At 32.6% G+C, this 19,830-nt stretch overlaps 1 protein-coding gene across 3 annotated transcripts in view; it reads left to right on the top strand.

Annotated features, from left to right (window-relative positions):
• Window positions 1-19,830, top strand: part of mlt (tubulin folding cofactor E like protein mlt) — a 37,509-nt gene that overhangs the window by 9,193 nt on the left and 8,486 nt on the right. For all 3 annotated transcript variants that reach the window (XM_068772131.1, XM_068772130.1, XM_068772132.1), the window contains exons 2-4: window positions 5,071-5,326; window positions 5,748-6,250; window positions 6,725-6,824. In XM_068772131.1, the coding sequence (XP_068628232.1) occupies window positions 5,081-5,326; window positions 5,748-6,250; window positions 6,725-6,824 (849 nt within the window). In that variant the 5' untranslated portion in view covers window positions 5,071-5,080. The remainder of the gene's footprint in view (window positions 1-5,070; window positions 5,327-5,747; window positions 6,251-6,724; window positions 6,825-19,830) is intronic.

Raw genomic sequence — 19,830 nt, 5'->3', positions numbered from 1 at the left:
GAAACTTCGAAATTATTATGATATCAAAATATAATAAATACTAGAGGGATAAAACCAAAGGTGCCTTCTAATCGAAGGTCCAATCAGTTCTAATGACATGACTCGATCATTAATGAACCAATAACCGCCTATTGTTCCGCACGAGTTGACCGCATAATTGAATTCTCGCCGGTTTAACAGCGGCATAAGAACTCTTGATACACCCGGCTTTGTCATGTGATACGCTGTGTTACGAAGATTAAACATTGGCATTTATTATTCTTCAAATGCTTGCAAAAAGTTATTACACTCCCAAAAAAGTACAGATCGCCGCACAAATCAAAACATTTTACTTTTTGATACAATGAAATAACTATTTATTCTTTTGAATAAGCTTTGCTAAGGACTTTCGAAAAAAAATTCCTGGTTCGGAATATTGGTTCTTTCGATAAGAACCTAGCTAGAAACTCGATACATACTTTTTAAACGCCAATTAAACAGTTTCTATTGTTTGAAATTATTTGTCACGTAAGTCAACATAATATTCATCCAGACAGGTTTATCTCCAAATATTGCCTTAACATAAGCATACAAAATTGTCGCGAGTAAATATAAAATTGTTTCAGGTAATTTTTTATAGAAGCTTATACCGTGTCCAAAGAATGAATCAACAATCAATCAAAATAATTGAAAATACATTTACTTTGTGTTCTTATCGTACTAAACACAATCATTACCGAAGTAGTACGAACTATTTTAAGATACGAAACAACTAACCCAACCTAAAGATACTAGAGAATGAACTTGCTTCTTCACGCATTGGATCTCAAAAGGTCACAATAATCACCTTTCGAGTCTTGAGTCAGTATCATATTAATCCTACATTTCAGGCATTATTATTTTTTTTAATACTGTACAATGCCAAAATTATTGCCTTATATGCAGTTTCTACTTTAACTTGGTGCAGATATAACAAGGAGGTGTATATTATATATGTCAGGAGATTAATGCAATAATATAATTAGCATTTTTGTGTAAAAGATTTTTATATTCGTATTTATATTTACTTTATAGACGCTTAAAAATTAATTTTTATATAAAACAATTTTCATAATTGCTTTATATAAATACTGCAATAAATGGCTTCTTAATGTAGTTCTTAATGTAATAACAGTTAATTTTACCCTTTACCCTTTCAAAGCGATTGCCAACCTTGAGTGTCATTACAAACCTATCTTAGACGTGGCGAATGCCTAAGACAATGAAATAAAAAAAAAATTATGTTGTCTTCAATTAAATTGTTTCGACTTCTACTTCGTGGTAACACCAACGAAAGATTCAACAGAATGAAGTAATTATAATCGCTTTATTGCCAATTTCCCAATTGCAGTTAACAATTGTTCATAACAAACGGCAATTTGCTAACCGCAAACAATCAGAACAAAGTTAACTGTGGATCTAATTTACTCGCGTTTCGACATGAAGCGAATATTAATAACCGACAGAGGCGCTGGACTGTGTAGTTACGAAACATGCTTGGATCTTTTTTTCATTTCATTAAATAATTAATGAGTATAATAATAAATTATACTGTTAATTGCATTAAAATCCTTAACAGTTAAAAGCGATTGCGATTTCGTAACGTTTAATAAAAACATGTTTATAACTTGAACGAACTTAACTACGTAGTAGACATTGTTCTGAACATGTGATTAGCGGATGTCAGCTGTGTCGTTATACACAAAATTTAATATCGAATCTTCCATCTATTATTTATGAAAAATTATAAAATAAGATTGTAAAAAGCTTCTCGGTATATTAAATAAGAGATAATATATAGTAAACTACGAACCCAAAACCAGTGCTTTTCATATATCTTAGCTTCTTGTCATAGTTCTTAGTGTAAAACAACCACGCAGTCGTCTATGAAATGAAACATTACATCACCATTTATTATTTCGAATGTTGTAATTTTCTTCGTTATTTCCGTGATGTAATTATGTAAAAACATTAAATCATTTTCTTTTAAGGAGAGGTTATTGAAAATATTTTAAATGATTGTACAAAAGCAAAGCAGTGTATGCTTAGTAGTAAAGACTAGTTTTGAATTGAATTTTACGGATTAAATCACTTCCCCGGAATTTTGTACATATTTCAATAATATCAGTTTCAAACGTCGTAAAGAAACTAATAAATACACTGAACTAAAATAAGCCTGTCTCGTTGTTCAACGCTCACATATATGAGATTTAAGACGAGCAATAATATAATAATTAAGAATATATATGAGAATTAGTGTGCCCACTCTGCTTCGGGAGCCATAGTGAGTCAGTAATAGCACCATTGTACAATATATAAGTACATATAATACGTTATAATGGGCAAAATATTACACTGTAAATGTCATAATAAAGCTCTAGTAATTGTGGGGTTTTGCTGGATTTTTGGAAAAGTCGCCTATGTGGGTTTTGGGTAAAATATCGAAGCAGTTGGAATACACTACGTGACAACACGTGAATATTTGAAACGAAATTAAAGATACTGCGCCGTTGTGAAAATCGTACCACTATCACGGCTAAGTGTGACCGAAGCAAATATGGTGTTAGTTAGGACCTATTTTTACTCTTTCTAGTATCACGCCATTTGATGAATTGAATTTCATAAAATTCCTTTTATTATTTTGATAAAAATTTTTTTTTGTAAATAAAATCATACTTGTTAAGTTCTGTGATATTACCAGCTACCACAATTGATTTCGTACTGTTAAGCTATAGGCCCGTCGCAGTCTAATAAAAAATATTATTAAACAATACGTGTTGCAGTATGATATCACTTTATTGATTTAATATCCTTCTTATAAAAAAAAATACTTAAAAGTAATTAGATTTCAGTAATTATCATAATGTTCGCATTGTAAGTTGTTTGCTCTGAAAAAGCTGTTGTTATTGGTTTTTATTGACGTGAATTAGCTAGGAACAGGTGCAATTTGCAAATTTTCCTTTTTCTGTGTACAAGAACCTTGTTCATTAAGGTTAATATAAATAAGCCCAGGTGGTCGACCCATGGTTTAGTTAAGCGATATAGTAACGTTTTGTTATTAATTTTGATTTAAATAACCCTTTATATCGGATTTTAGATTTACTGCACGAAACCTTCCATTGTTTATTTTGTAACTAGGCTAGTGTTTAGATTTGTTTAACATTTCTAGTTTAGAAACAGCAGCGCGCCTGTAACCGACATATTACTAGGTCAGAAAAACGAACCTTATGCCGGAGTAAAATTGTTGGCAACCGAGTTTAACACACGCTTTGCTATTATTTCATTATAAACCATTTCAAACTGATATGAAGCCGTAAACAAATTATTGTTTATTGTACTTTCGATGTACTGACATTGTTCATAAGTATTTTTTACATTTATAATTTACATAATATTAATACACTTTTACGTAGAAAATTCACAATAAATAATACGAGTACATCTATTCAATACTTTTTGTACACCGTTCAATCAATGTAGTGAGGCTCGCGCAGCTATATCGGTTATATATATATATATATAAATATATATATATATATATATATATATATATATATATATACATTTATATATATTTATAATGCTATATAATCTATTCTAGAATTTGTTCTAATAAACTAAAAATCTAGTGTCACAATAGCTAGGTTCTTAGGCGTGTAATAAAAAAAATCAAAACGAATAAAAAATATTAATATGTAATTACGCGATCCTAATTCACTGATTCGTTAATTCTTTATTTTCATACTATAAATAACCTTAAAATTATATTTCTTCCAAATTTTAAAGGAAATGTTTTAGATATTTTTCTTTGACATTTATAAGACTTTCATAATGGTAAAGCGTGGGGATTACAAGAAAAAAATAAAGCCTTCAACGAATCTGCGTAAAGTTATATATCTACAGCCACTATGTTAAGGTAAATAAAAGAGTTAACTACAGTGGAAGAGTATCGGACAAAGGTTCTTTTTAAAACTTGGACCGAGTTACATAAGAAAAATGCAACTATTTTTACCATCTGTGCTGTAAAGTGCAACATTGTTGGCGGTATGCCAAACGTTTTATGTTGTTGCTTCTTTTAATCACTAAGCGATTCAAATGACAGTCAATTAATCTGATTAGCATAATTGTGGCGCTAATAGTTTTGTTTTTTTTTTTTATTTTTTTTATTTATTTTCATTTTTAAATATGAACCGCTTCGCACTTGCGTGTGGAACAAGCTTTCCATTCCTATATCTTTTGTCACAGGCTTACATGTGACGTCACCCCCTTTATCCTTAAGAGTACACAGGCGTTTGAAGAGGACTCTACGTCTCCAACAAGTCCATCTAGGGGAAATAATTTTAACATATATTGGAATGTTGAACATTTTCAACTTTAATATAAGCTTTTTGGATTTTTCATTATTTATTAAAAAAATACTCTTTGCGATTCCAACAGATATTGTATTCTTAGAATCGTAATTAGTATAAGATAGTAGCAATATTAATATAACAAATTTTAAAACTAACCTATTAAAAACTGATATAAAATTTAGAATGTTTTCGTGTTTGTATTATTATATACACTAAATGCATTTTAAATGAATACATGTAATTATATACATAGCAATTCTTTTTTTTTAAATTTGATCTCAAGTTAAAAAGGCGGAAATTTTTTTCTCACTGGATTTAATTTTAAATTTGTCGGAAATTTTTTTCTCACTGGATTTATTTTTAAATTTGTATTTGAACTCTTTAAATATATTTTGAAATATTTATGCCGCTTTCGTTTGTGTGCCTTTACATTTCTAAAGAATATTAATACCATTAAGATCAATATAATTTAGCAGTCTAACATTATAATGCTACGTCGTATGTATGGCAGACATGTTTATTTATGAAGGCGTATTGGAATTCATTTGGATTAGATATTGGTCAAGTTTATTTAAGAGAAATCGATACTTTCTACTAACTGCATCAGTAGGTTAAATTCTTATATGATACATCCTACTTGAAACATCAATAACCAAGATTTTTTATCATGAACGTTAATTAAAAGTAATTTTACTTCTAGGTAGTTCAAAATGCCGTCGCTCTTGGAGGCTTTGGAGCGAAAATACGGCACGAAAGGCGAAGTGAACCCTTCAATAGATGACATGCCGGTAGCGATTTTCGTCCCGAAGCGTTCACCCCGTCTAAGTGTTCCCACACTCCTGGTGCTGAACGACTGTGACATAGACTGCGCCGGTGACGCATGCGCGTTGGCTGACAAATGCGCCGACGTAGTCGAATTGGATCTGGCTAACAACAAGCTCACGGAATGGCAGGAGGTAAATATAAAAACTAATTCCACACTAAGAAATTGTTATACGTATGCTATAAGAAATATATTGTGTAAGGCGTTAGAGAAAGTATATAATCATTTCAATTTGTTAGTATCTGCACAACCATTAGTTCCTAATAATGTTATCATGGAATTTTCCCATAGTATACGGCAATACACAATATGGCGATAATCAACATCTGTTCCCAAGCCTATTGCACCATCGCATCTTGCCGACGAGGCTTCCGTAGCTTATGTTCTAAATTCTAAATGTTTGATTTACATGTGGGGAATACGTTAGATTTTATCGATACACTTCATATTTAGTTTTACTCTAATCTCTTCTAATCAAATATTTCTCTTTTTATCAGATATTTGGTAATTATAGATTATAATCGTTATTATTAAAAAGTTTTTATTGGCTTTAGGTCTTCGCAATCTTAGAGCAGACGCCCCGAGTCCGTTTTCTAAATCTAAGCTTTAACCGACTCTCTGCGCAAATTCAAGCTGCGCAGGCGCTTCAACTAAAATGGGACAGCTTGAGTCACCTGGTTTTAAACTCCACCTATGTCGGTTGGCCGAGCGTCCTCGGCTTACTCAAGGCTCTACCAGCTCTCGAAGAGTTGCATTTGAGTCTCAACGAGTACTCCTATGTGGACCTTAGTGGAAAAGAAATTGATGAGAAAGATCGCTGCGAAGCTTGCTCCCGTCTTAACGTAGACTTCACTGAGCCAGTCCATGAACAGTTGAAGAAACTCCACTTCTCCGGAAACCCGGTCAGTAGCTGGCGGGAGATCTCCAAATTAGGCTACGCCTTTCCGAACCTGGAGACGCTTTTAGTTAACGAGTGCCCTATAACAACACTGGAACCGGATCCGTGTGAGAAATGCGGAGACGCCAACGGAAACAAAAAGAGTCATGATGCCTTTCCGTGAGTATTTTCTTAAAGTATTAAATTAAAAAGTATAAACTGTAAATAAGTGAAAGTATAATTTGGGATATAGTAGAATACGTGACCATCTTGCCGAAATTGAATTGCGTCATAAGTATCTAAGTATATTATCCATGTCCCGCTACTATCTACAATAACATTCTAGACATATACCTGATGGTAATTATACGACCTACTTCTACCACACCTGTGTAAGGTATTTAGGTATTTTTATTGTGTAACCTGTATAATGGTCTTTTTATAAATCTAGTAAATACAGTAGCTATTGCGCTCTCAAATGAGATATAGTAATCTATTTGGCGGCAGATACAGAAGTTACTGCGCTATGTAGGTATCTAAAATCGTTATATAGCCCAAATCGGTAGTTGTATTAATATTAGAAAGCGATCAAATCGAGATTCAGGCTCACATATTAGGTATGACAACGAAAGTATTAGGTCATTTAACTTTCAGGCATCTTCGATTCCTTAACCTAAACAACACTGGTCTCGCGGCGTGGGACGAGGTGGACCGGTTGGCGTTGTTCCCTGCACTAAGAAGTTTAAGAGTACAGGTAAGCGCAACGCTTTTTGACTTTGAACAACTAAATTTGTAAAATTCCGACTAAAAGAGACTATAATGGTTTTCCTAGGAGCTTTGTAGGTAATTATTGTTGGTGACAAATCCTTACGTGGTGAACTACGTAGATTATAACCATTAGTAAATGCATTATTATTAGTATTGCATTATTAGCAAATGTTTAAAAAAATGTTTCAAAACATTTTCTTCGTCTTCTTATTTTCAGTCGATAGACGACCACTGCAAAAGGCCTAGGCCTCCCTCAGCGAATTTCCGAATATATTGTTGATGCATAACATTTGAATAATCAATAAATAAATATTTATTTATTTATTTATAATTAAATAGTTAAAGTATAATGATTACCTACTGTCGCTAGATGCGGACACCGCAAGTCCGGTAATTGTTGCGATGTTTGGGGGAGAAGTAAGCCTTGTAGTGGCTGACGTGAATGAAATAACTTTTAAACATTAACTAACTTTAAAAAATAAGTTATATAGGTGAAATAATTTTTAAAAGTACTTTTTTTAACTTCGCGCATGTGGTCGCCAATCCTTATCTATTTTATCTTTGATATTGTTAAATTTGTTGACAATGCTTAAAAAATAAAATAATAGTGAGATTTATACTACGTCACGATATTTAATACGTAAAACGGATTGCTAATGCTATTTCTATATTATACAGTTATTGCTAAAAACGCGATTTGCAAATTTATGTTTCACGTTGCGTATGAACATTGGCAAGATTTTTACAACAGTTGCCTAACCTTGCACCGATTGACTCGTGTATACGATCCCGAAATAGTGCAATGCTAAAGATGCTATTAACCGATATACGCCGCTTTATTGCAACCAGGAGGAAAAACTCTTTTTCTATTAATAACTTAAATAATGTTTCACGTCTTCAACCATCATCATTATTTCAGCCGAAGGATGTCCACTACTGGACATAGACCTTTAATCGTAATCTTGTATCTATATTCAATAATAGTTTTCTACATATTTTCGATTTTTCTTTTATTAAAAAAAAAATCTTTAATTACTGACTAGACTACTACGTATTAATTTAAAGTCATAAAAAGTTACGTATGATTTACTGAAATAATGTGATATTGACCATCTTTTTAGAATTAGATCTTAATCTCATGTGTGTGACTTCTATTAAACACTAATTGTTTACAGTTCCTTGTAATAGATCATCATTAATGGTAGAAAAACCATATTCAGCGACAAATCGAGACGTTGGGGCCTCTTGCATATTTACTGGAAGATTTTTATTATGATGATGTAGTATGGAATGAGGCTTTACATACAAGCAACTAATTCACCGCTTGCAAAATAGGCATCAATTCCCGAGGTAGTTAATTACCACCAGCCTGTTGAATCGATAGAAGCAAATATAGTACATTTTTTTTGGTTATTGTATGCAGTACAGATTGGTTATATGGTTATAAGTGTAAAAGGTTTAAATAAGTGAACGTATAAACTCATTTGCTATCAATTGATGAATGGTACACGCTATCTAAAAATCAATGTTTCAGATATATTGAATAACGTAATGATGATTAGTAAGAATAAGCGTTTTCTAAATTCAAGTTGCGACTTATTAAAATTAAATATTGCTTACTATCTGTCGAGTTATGGCCCTGTCGCACTGTAATTGAAAAAAATAATTAATTTAACATGAATAGGAATAGGTGTAAAAGCTTCAAAGCTTCGTGCTGTCAAATGCTATAACTAATCACCATGTATAAGATATAATCATGAAGACGATAATGATATTAACGTATCGTAAAAGTAAAAATTGGTTCAGTAGAAACCTCTTCTTGATAATTATATAGATTTTTTGTCAACAAATCTCAACGGAAAATAATTAATAATTTATTCTTATTAGTATCTACTTATTATATTAACGTGATCACTTGTGTATATCGTGAAAAAAATGCAACCAGGTGCGAACTGTGTTTCGAAGTATTAGTCGCGTAACACTCGTAATGATTGTAGTTGCACGTCTCGCTAATTGATATGCGGCAACGGACCGCATCTATCATTCGCTGGGTAACCGTAAACTGTGCTAATGTCTATTACATCATTAATACCCGCCCAGTTTCAAATGCCTCCCCCGGCGCCCGTGCTAATTGCTGCCGGCGACATTTCATTTTATTCACCTCATTCTTATCTATTGCATTGACCAATAGATTATTTTATATAGGACAAAACGCAAATTCTCATTCGTTGTTAATGGAATGTAGATGCTGGTGAAGACATGAAGTTCAAACTACTTTTTCTAACTAAGAATGTGTAAATTCATTATCTGTTTCCCTTAAAATTATTGGTATGCTTAATTATAAAGGCATCATTATAAAACCTATAACAAAATATTAAGCTATTTTGCTGTATGCTCTCAACATACTGTTACAATTTTTCCTTAAAGTTCCATATTTCAATATTCCACATTAAATTTTCTCGGACACATTATTGAAAAAACTTTTGTTTGACCCTTGCCTGCACTGAGGTTGACAACTTTATTTTCATGTTATATTAACGTAAGCTAAATTTGCGAGGATTTCTTTTTGAAAGCATATAATCGTAACGAATGGCTTTGGCTGAGCTTTTGTGTGTAAATAGTACTATAGGCATTTTTTTTAAATATATTACTTTAAACATCTTAATCGTATAGGTTTGTCTGATTCATCATCCCAAATACAAAGATCTTCACTTCCTAAAAATCATCACAATGACAGGCCTTGCCCCAACTGTATCCAGCTAATTCCCGCGACCTCACCTTCACCTGATTAAATTTCTTATAAAAAGGAAAAATAGTACCGCGTGTGAAAGTAATGGAATTCTCAAATTATATAAAAATATTATTTATATAAAATTAATTATGGTTAATTTTCAAGTAATGTTCTCGGAATACTAACGTCATTGAATGTACTGACATGGCGCCGAACAATATTAATTTAGTAATGTGCGAGTTGGTAACCGTACCCTCGGGAGATCGGGAGCCAGGCGTGATGCGGGTGAAGGTCTCCCAGATTTAGACGCGCCCTACTAACGCCAACGCTTGCGTAACCGTAGACGAATGCAGCCCGAAACACAACGTCATTTCGACATACCTTCGCGTACCAAGGATTACTTTTATTGCAAATTGATAAAACTGTTATAATTTTTAAGTATTATACTATAAATATATCGTTAAAGTTTACTGTAATTATGCGTTCATTGGAATGAAAATAACCGACATAGTCCAGAGAATTAGCAAGTTAAGGTAGCAATGGGCAGATCAGATAAGGCAACAGCTGGGGCGTTTAAACTCTTAAAAATTTAAGAACTTTAGGAAATTTAAGGGACGACGAAACGAAAAGCGCAGCGATGTTCATCTACCCACAAGGTGGATAGATGACTTTGTAAAGATAGTCAAAAAATACTAAACGTTTTATAAAAAAAATAAAGAATACTGTTAAATAAATTAATAAAACTATCAAAGTATCTCTTAACAGATAATTACAACTAACGTCATTTCGCTTCCGTAATTAAAGTGAAAAAGGCGAAACCCTATTCGATGAGTCAACGTAAAGTCTGATGTTGCAATATATTTCTCATAGAACAATCTTTTAATGTTCTGGTAAATTTAGGTGTTTGCATATGTAAGGTGTTAGTAAGTTGAAATGGCAGTAATCAGGCTACATAACACGCAGAATAGATGGTCGAAGAGGCCTTTATGCTCTGGATCGGCAACCACTGACTGGCTAGCATATAGTATAGAATGTCCACTCAGATGATGGACCTTGTTAATGGTTTTATTTGAAATTTATCAATAAGGCCGATATACATTTGTGGACGTTATAGGGTTGAAATGATGATGATGTAGTTTACTATCAAGACGCAATTGGAACCCTAGTACCTTAAAGATGAGGGACGTCTTTTTTAAAATATATTATAAGTTTTTTTTTTTTATCATTGCTTATGTTTGATATGAGACAGGTCCGTTGCAATGGGATCTCTTTAGGGAGGAGTTCATTTTAATTCAAGTTTCTATCGAATTGAACTCTTGTGGCATTCTCATTTGAATTGTTAATCCAGCTAAGATGATCTCCGTTGGTCACCTGAGAAAACGAAAATTTAATTCAATTACATCGTCATTAGTTTAAATCATCGCAAAGTTGTCACTACATAGGTTAGCTTGAGTGAGTTATGTGAGTCCATTGACTGAAGTGTCATAACACTGGAACCAGAAGACTTACTTCAAGTCTGATTATGTTTATCGTAATGCGTGAAAATATAAAAAAATACTATTAATTCAAATTACATGCAATGTTTTTTGTTTTTGCAAAAAAAAATTCGAATTTCACAGTACTATCCGTAAGAGATTTTGTCTAAATTTGCTAGTCATATTTTTATGTCATCAAATAGGCCTTCAAATTACCGTAATAAAAAATGAATAGGCTCGTTCAGTTTGCTCTCGACCGCAACTGTCAATGGCGCCTTAATTTGTGTCTGTGTACACTAGTAGAAATTAGAAAAACATAATTTACGAATATTAATATTCCAATAACCGCTCATTGGTTTTAATCGATTATTTTGCTCACTTAGCGAAACAAGTCACGATAGAAATCGGTTTTTATAAGAAAATAAATACATCATGATAGTGTGGCCCGAGTGAATTGTATTTTACAGAACCAATACGAAGATGAAAGGTCAATACTTAAACAAATGGTAAGACTAATAAAAGCTTATATTATTCGATAGTTCTGGTAGACTCTGGTAGACTCCATTAGAGAAAAATTTGAAAAATAGTGAAGATATAATTATGACGTTACGTAGTCGATATATTTTCGGCAATATATATGGCAGTCTGGTCTAGCCACATAAGATTTTAAATAACACATTTGTCTAGACTTCATAAAATTGGTAACATAAAAAAAGAAGATGAAGAATGTCTGGAATATCTATTAATAAGAAGTCATAGCGAATACAATTTCATGACGATGTAACTTATAAATCATTTTATATTAGTAATTGCTTCGAAAATATCACTGAAAAGTCCAGGAACTTGCCGTAGATATGATGAAGTAATGAATATTGAATAAAAAGAACCTTCTGACCTTCCTTTTACCTCACTTAGCATCAATTATGCGGAATACGTCCACGGATACGTTTTTGTGTACAAACGTATGAAGTCCGCATTCGCTTACAGATCTTACAAATAGTTTAATGGAATAGTATTAGCATAATAAAGAGGTTTTATAATGGTAAGTAATTGAAACACTTTTTTATAAATAGATTGATAAATCATGCCGACCAAAACATATTGCAATGTTTCATTATAAGAATAATAAGATGGGGCTTGTAATAATATAGTTTTGTTTTCACATTTTTTAAAAAAAAAACTGTACAAATAAAATGTTTATTCCCAAACACTATCACTGCAATTCACAGACAAGATAAGAAAAAGGCAGATATAGAAATAAAACATATAACTTAGTACTAACAAGAAATAACAATAAAATTCTTTATTTCAGCCCACAGACGCCCACTGGAAGGTTATAGGCCCAAAGAGATCTATTGGGGAAATACTATAATAGCCACTCTTGGTAGGCGAGTTGGCGATCACAGTGTTTCCCATCACTTGTTTGTGAGCAGTGGCAATCCTATATATAATGCGCAAAATGTTAATTATATAAGATTGTATCCCAGTCATCGAAACCGCGACCGACAATCACAAGTCAGTCTACCGCAGGGCTGCTCAACAAAATAATAAAAAATAATTATTAAATTACCTCGTGCGACTTCAAAAATAATCAATAGTACAAGACAGTAAAGAAACAATTTTAGACCGAAGGATCTAGCATAAAGAGATACTTGTTATTTGAGAAACACTACCCTTTATTATGATCTTAACTGCCATGTCCAATTAAATATTGAGTATTCGATGTAATTAGGTATTTCATTATAACATTTTTATAAAAGACTGCGTGCATGTAAACGCAGCTTTAATGCACATCTCGCGGATATGTCTGCTTAACCTTGGATGTTCTACGCCGTGTTGAAGTTGCCTTAATTGTACCTCGCACTACAAAGAGATACGATCCGTAAACAACGGAATATAGAAGCGGTTTTTCCATAAAACTATTTGGCCGTCACACTGTGAATGTGAAAGCGATGTTTGATTTTAACGCAACAGACAAAAGGACGTTTGCGTAGCTATATAGTTCAATGACGTCACATGCATTAACTTTATACGCAATATTAAAATCCGAGTTTCCTTATTAGTTATTTATTAAGAAATTGTTTCATCTCCAGTTAAAAAATATTCTTTGTTAAAATTATATAATGCACATTTGAAAGTACAATTTGCAGCTCCAATTAACATTAAGGTAATTCTTGACTTATCTCCTTGAGAGACGGCGGGGAATTAGAAGCCATTGGTAATACTCGACCCTCTTTGAATGAAGTCATAGACGTAAATTGGTATCTATGGAAAGAACTATACCGGTTTAAGCCGGTTTTCAGTATAAGCAAATGAAGGAGGATGTTTATTTCTACAGTCGCACATACCTCTTTTATACTGATAATGCGTCGATTGAAGATAACACAAGTACTTGTGCTTTCTAGTTTCTAATTCCTCGTCCACACTCTTCAAATTAATTCTTAAAACAATCAGACTTTCGGATATATTTTAGGGATTTTAATAATGTAACTATAATTTGAATTTAAATATACTAGTTTGTAACCGCTTGATCCGATCGAGTGCTGGTTTTCTGGCCATAAATAAAATAAAATTTCCTAATACCGTATTCAGAACATACTACGTAAGGTTGTTGATGGCGAAGTATTGATACGCATAATCAAGCTAAACGTTTAAAGAGGTCTAGAGCGCTGCATTAGAGTTCCTATAACTATAGCTTCGAATCTTTTAAACGATCCTGATTTTTTATCTATATTTTTTTGAATCAATTCAATAAAAATGTAAAAAAAATTACGTACTTTCATTGTGATCATTTAGTTTCAGCTATATCAGTATACGAGTATTTACTTTTGTTAACACTTAATTTATTATTTTTTGTTTAATGTTGCTTTTATTATTAAAACTATACTTTCATGTTTTATATACTCTATTTATTTCGAGAATTTGTTGCTTTCTAAATAAACATTGTAGTCATCATTAGCCTGTTTATATGCAAAAATATTTCGGATGATGTTGAAACGCAAGGTCTATTACTAAATAATTAAATCCTCATACATGGTTTATATTACGTAACACACATTTTTATTACACTTTTTGGCATAACTTCTTTGCAAGCACGTTGCGAAGGAATTTCTAATTAGGATAAACGAGGACGATCCTCTATTTATGCGAATATTTATACCACATAAGTAATTTTATTAGAAAATATTGATGTCAAATGCTTACACGATCAGTATACTATAACGACAATTTAAGTGAAATATTAGTAGGACGCAATGTTTCGTCATGCCATACTGGAACGTAAATTCAAAATCAAAATATCTTTCACGCATTTTTCGATCGTCAATTATTTTAACTTGACAAGGGACGTTTTAAAATGTTTTTAATATCATTATTATAAGGTTGACCCTAAAATGGATTCAAGGCACGAAGCATATATACATACCTTGTTTTGCATCGTTCCGTTTTGCGTTTTTTCGAAGTTGAGTCGCTGCTTAATTAGTACTTATTTTTACTGTGCGTCATTAGATATTCGAGGTTGCGTTGTTTTTGGGTTAGAATTTTTTTGAAATTGGTTTTTTTTCTTAAAGATGGCAACACTTTTGTTTCTAATTTCCATGCCATCATATCTCGGGAATTCCCTTTCTAACTTAAAATCAATGCAATTTTAATAGTTTTATTTTTGTGCTATAGAAAATCTTAATTGACTTTGCGGCGTGTTTTTTTGGAACGTAACCATAATGCAAAGTAATGTAGAGCTGTAATCCAAATTTTTGAACGTTTTAATTTCTCTTTTTTGTAACGAAAAATAACAAGAAAAGCGGTCAGTTCTTTTTATTTAGTTTATAAAAGTAACACATCCGTATGCAAAGATCAAAAATCCGTAAGATATGACGTACGGCAAGTCCACCTTCGCTTACGGTACGGGTGTACCAGCGTTGGTGTTCTAAAAACGAAAACGTAACCAGTTAATAATAAATAAAGGACTGAAGTTAACAGACTACCCTGTCTGTTAAGTTTCCGCTCGCCATGAAATATGCAAGGGGTAATGTAGTAGACCAAAAGCCCAGGTGGATCGGTGTTGCGTGTTGAACCGGACAGCTGATTCAAACGACACAAATCTTGCGCAGCCATGCATGTATATCGGACATGTGTTGATATGATACGCTCCATTGCTACTTTTTATAATTTATATCGTAGGTTAACTTAATATTAAAGTACACGGTATGTTATCAACGTTACATTAGTATTCCATTATTATCCAAAATAATTATATTTCCGATTTTTTTGTAATTTACGTTGTGATCAAGTTTGAGCAAAATTGGTTCTGAGACGAACAATTTTATGAATTATACCTCTTCTTATGAATGCTCAAGTTAGCCCAGTACATCTTATTGTTCTCTTGCCTTCATCTACAATCGTAATTCATCATTTCAGCCGTAGTAGACTTTCATTACATAAGCCTCCTCCATACATCTAATAACGACTACTTCGAAGCCGCTTGCTATCTCTATTAAGCTGTCGAAAAGCTTGCCTATCCATTCACATTTGATATACTTTCGCAAGTTTTTCTCCACATAATCTAATAATTTTTTACGATTCTCGAGTCCGACGTTCGTCAAGACATTCCTGTCTCACACTCAGTAATTTCTGTAACCTGACGATGTTTTCATACCTGGCACCTGGTGATTTTACTTGTTACAAGCGCATGCGAAAAAATCAATAAAAATTAATTTCATTAAAAACAGCCGTTTCTTTAAAACACAATACACTTCGCTCTTTATTGTATATTCCTTTTGGAACCTTACTATAGCGAGTTAATTTGGAAACAATACGCAGATAAAAATATGAATTCATGTTAACAAAGTAAAGGTATTGAACGATGATTCAAACCAAAATAAATTGAATATGTGCATAGAGTTCGTTCACTTCGGTTTGCAGTGCACTCGACGTCCTTCATATCTGACCGATCTCTCTGCGTTTGAATGCCAAAACAGAGCCGCTTGAATGTTGGGTATCTTTTATGTTTTGTTTCGGAGTAAATTGTTGCATGCGTTTTCGCTTCATGGGTTCATCTATTTCTATAAACCATCAGTGTTTCTTTACACGTGTTATAAAATGCAGCAAACACGTACACCAGTATTACGGAAATTATTCTATACTGTCTTATTATGTCTAATATATTAAAAACCAATAATTGAACAATCACACAAAAAAAATTGTGAATTTGCTGTTACCATATCTACGTTAAAGTTCAACCAGGTTTAATAGTCGATTCAACAAGCAATATTTAGTTAAAAATAATATATTTTTATATTATTCTACTTAAATTATTATAAGATCTGATTTAAAATACGCTTTAGTAGTGTGACTAGGTGTGTGTGTTTCCATTTAGCTTAATGCCACTGCTAATTATTGTTTTGGTAAAATATTCCGATGTTCCGGATTGAAAAGAACTGTAACTGTATATGGCTTATTTAGATGATTTATGTGAATACGATGTTAGGATGTATTTCAGTTTCAAAAACTTGACTAACACCTCATTGAGGTTTGGTAATATTTGTATAATATAAAGTAATACTAAAACACATTATTTATCACAATCTGTATTCGCTGTTCTCCGCCCGCTTCGCGAATTTAATAAAAAACCACTCTTGCGGGAGAAATTACTCCCGCAAGGGTAGTTGAGTGGGAAGTATGAAATTACGTAGAATCTGTTCCTAGCTGGCCTCTATTTTGAAAAAGGAATATTTTTATTAATTTCACATCTCTAAGCCATGGTTTCAGTGATTCCGAGAGGAGTCAGCATGTAGGTGAAAATCTATTATATAAAGTGTGATAATTTATGGTGGAATAGCATTAAATAAGTGAGTGTATAGCTTTTTAGTCAAAGTTATTACACCTATTCCAATTACCTGTGATCACTCTGAATAATGTTACATTTGTTTTCTTTTATTGGAATGCAACAAGCAAATAGCTTCTGACTGTAGATTGTCTGCATGAAAGTCAGACAGGAAACAATAATTAAAGTTAATATGAAGTAATTAGAATTTTGTGACCGCTTTTTACGCATTACTTTATTTATTATTTTTCAAACCGTTGATTTTTGTATAGGATGTACCGTACATTAATATACATTATAATTAGTATACATTACCTTTTACGCCTGTAACCAATCACATTGTGTAGACGAAGATGCATATATATTTGTTTAAATAAATAAACTTTGTTATATCAATTTTGTATATATCAATTGTGTATATGTAATATTGTTTAAATATATAAACTTTGTTATATCAATGACTTTTAACCCCAACACCTGAGGTATCTGATGACGCAGTTGCAGTTTATGCAACAAAATGCACGTTTCAATATCATTAACTGCGAAGCAAATTGGAAAATTACCTGCCGTCTGGCAAATGCGGTCGGTCTCGCAAATGAATCATGTTTGATTTGAACAAGCAGCGGTCGCTCGCGGCGCGGCCCACGCGTCTAACGTTTCGCAGTTCAAATCTGTTGTTCTCGGCGCCCGATCGACCTAAACTCGTTTTATTAACGACTACTCATATTTATGATAAAATAAACAAGACTATAACGGTTGTTTTCTTTTATTATTATTTTCATTTCTTTTTTGGGAGAGCCATATATACTACATGGAATCGGTTCTGACGAAAAGTTTATTCTATATTTGTGCTATCTAATAAAACATTTAGATATTGAATTAGTATTGCACCTTGGATAATTAATTTGCTTTTTTCTATTAACAACTAACGGCAGTCTTTTAAACTTTTACACAATGTAAAAGACCTTTCGGCAAATTGTTACAAGCAGCTTTAAAGCTATATTAACATGAGTAGCTGTCCGCTATCCGTGATAAGTTTGTCTTTCTGAAATTATGGTCGTCATTTAAGCCTACAGACTTCCACTGCAAGGCTTAGTCTTCCTCAAAAGATGTTGGCTTGGTGTACGTAATGTAGTATGATGGCACACATTGGACGCTATCGCCCATGTACTGGAAACGTATAGTAAGCAGAGGCATTCTATATTAAAATTAAAAGTGTGAATTCTATAAGATTGTAGAAGATTCCCGGGAATCAAACTCGTGACCTTCGATCGCAAGTCAGTCGGCTAGCGCTGGGTTGGCCACTGCTCATTTTGAAATACGGTTTAGATATTCCGCAGTCTCGTAGACACCTATATCAACTAACATCACGTTTAAAATAATTCTTCGTAATTCGCTACTTATGCCAGTCACTGGTCATGAATAAATAACTGGATTCCATAAACTTCCGTAGTTCTTAAAATTTTACCAGGATTTATTCCCCATATAATAACCTTTCGTCATTAAAAATTACTAGATTATAAATGTACGATGTATAATAAAATAGGACATCTGCTTGAAAATTAAACTGATCATTCAAAATTGTAAACAACAAACAAAGCGTACGTTTCGTACACCTTAATAACCCTGTTACGATATTCTTAGACCGGAAAAAAAGATAACCCTGTTATTTAAAATCTATTAATTAATGACGATAATGAGATAAAGATGTCAATCAATAAAGCTAAGTGTTATTACGTCGCACCTAACACAAAGCCGTCCAATGAGGTAGTCATTTGTACGACAGCGACAGCGCTGGGTCGGGGCTTGACCCAGAAACTTCCCCTACTGTTTGCTCATTCTCTTATTATCGGAAAATGCACTCCAACTACCAATGTATTTGCATATACTATTAAAAAAGGAAATTACACAAAAGAAAAATAGAATCTACTTTTACAATCATCTATTAACATATTGTTTTTTTTTGTTTTGCATCTTCTAGAAATGCGCTAAATAATGTTTTTTACTTTTACTTTTATTGAAGAAGGTTTTTCTCCAAGATGTTCTGCTTTGATCTACACTTTTTTTTTCTTAAAGCTTGTTCTATATGATTTATACAGACATGGTGATTAGTTAAAGGTGTAAAATTTTTAGTGGTGAAGGTATAATTTGCGGTCAACGTACGGTACAGTTTATTCAAAAATCAATGGTTCCATAAATAATAAATATCGTAATGAAATTGTAGCAACTAAAAGCGGTTTTTAAATTCGGAATGCAAATTATTTATTGTTTATTATTTGTCCCTGTAGACTATACTGCACCTAGTCGGAAGTCTATCCACCACTGACTCATGTTATAACTCAAAAATCCACACCACTTGTTGCATATTTGCAAAATAATCCACAAAATTTTTATACATGATTTTAAATGCTTCAACCGTATATGAAGAATCTGTTAGGATTTATTTTTGTTTGAACGTTACACGAGAAATGAGAAAACTTAACAACGTTCTAATTACACTCGTAGCTGGATGATCAACTGTTTGAGTTGTTTTTAATTGCGCAGTAATGACTTACAAGGGCTTCATTACGGGGATATTTTATACAGCAACATGTATAATGATTTTCGTCTTCTATGTCATCGACATCTAGGTTTTAAGTAGCACGAAGTAAACCCTTTCTCCTACGGTTAATAGGTTTTGTTATAAATACTATGTATATGATATATGATAATACATATGGTTAAGCTAATTCAACCTTTAAGGAATAATTTGCTTGCTACTTTCAAATAATTCTGTAGGTCACACGTTGATCATCTCTTCATTTTCGATATAAAATATATTTATGTTGGAACATATCAACCTAATATGAGCCATTCAGATGAATTTTAAGTTGAAAATGTGTGAAGCCTTTGGATTTTCCATCTGATGGCGTGATGATAAATACAACTGTAATTAGCAAAAACATCCTTATTTAATGATTTAATG

Source organism: Battus philenor, unplaced genomic scaffold (genome assembly GCF_028537555.1).
Source record: "Battus philenor isolate CCGP_79_NKW_IND1 unplaced genomic scaffold, ilBatPhil1.0.hap1 SCAF_11, whole genome shotgun sequence".
Lineage (NCBI taxonomy): Eukaryota > Metazoa > Arthropoda > Insecta > Lepidoptera > Papilionidae > Battus > Battus philenor.
Note: the sequence above shows the minus strand (reverse complement) of the source record. Positions and strands in the feature narration are given on the sequence as shown.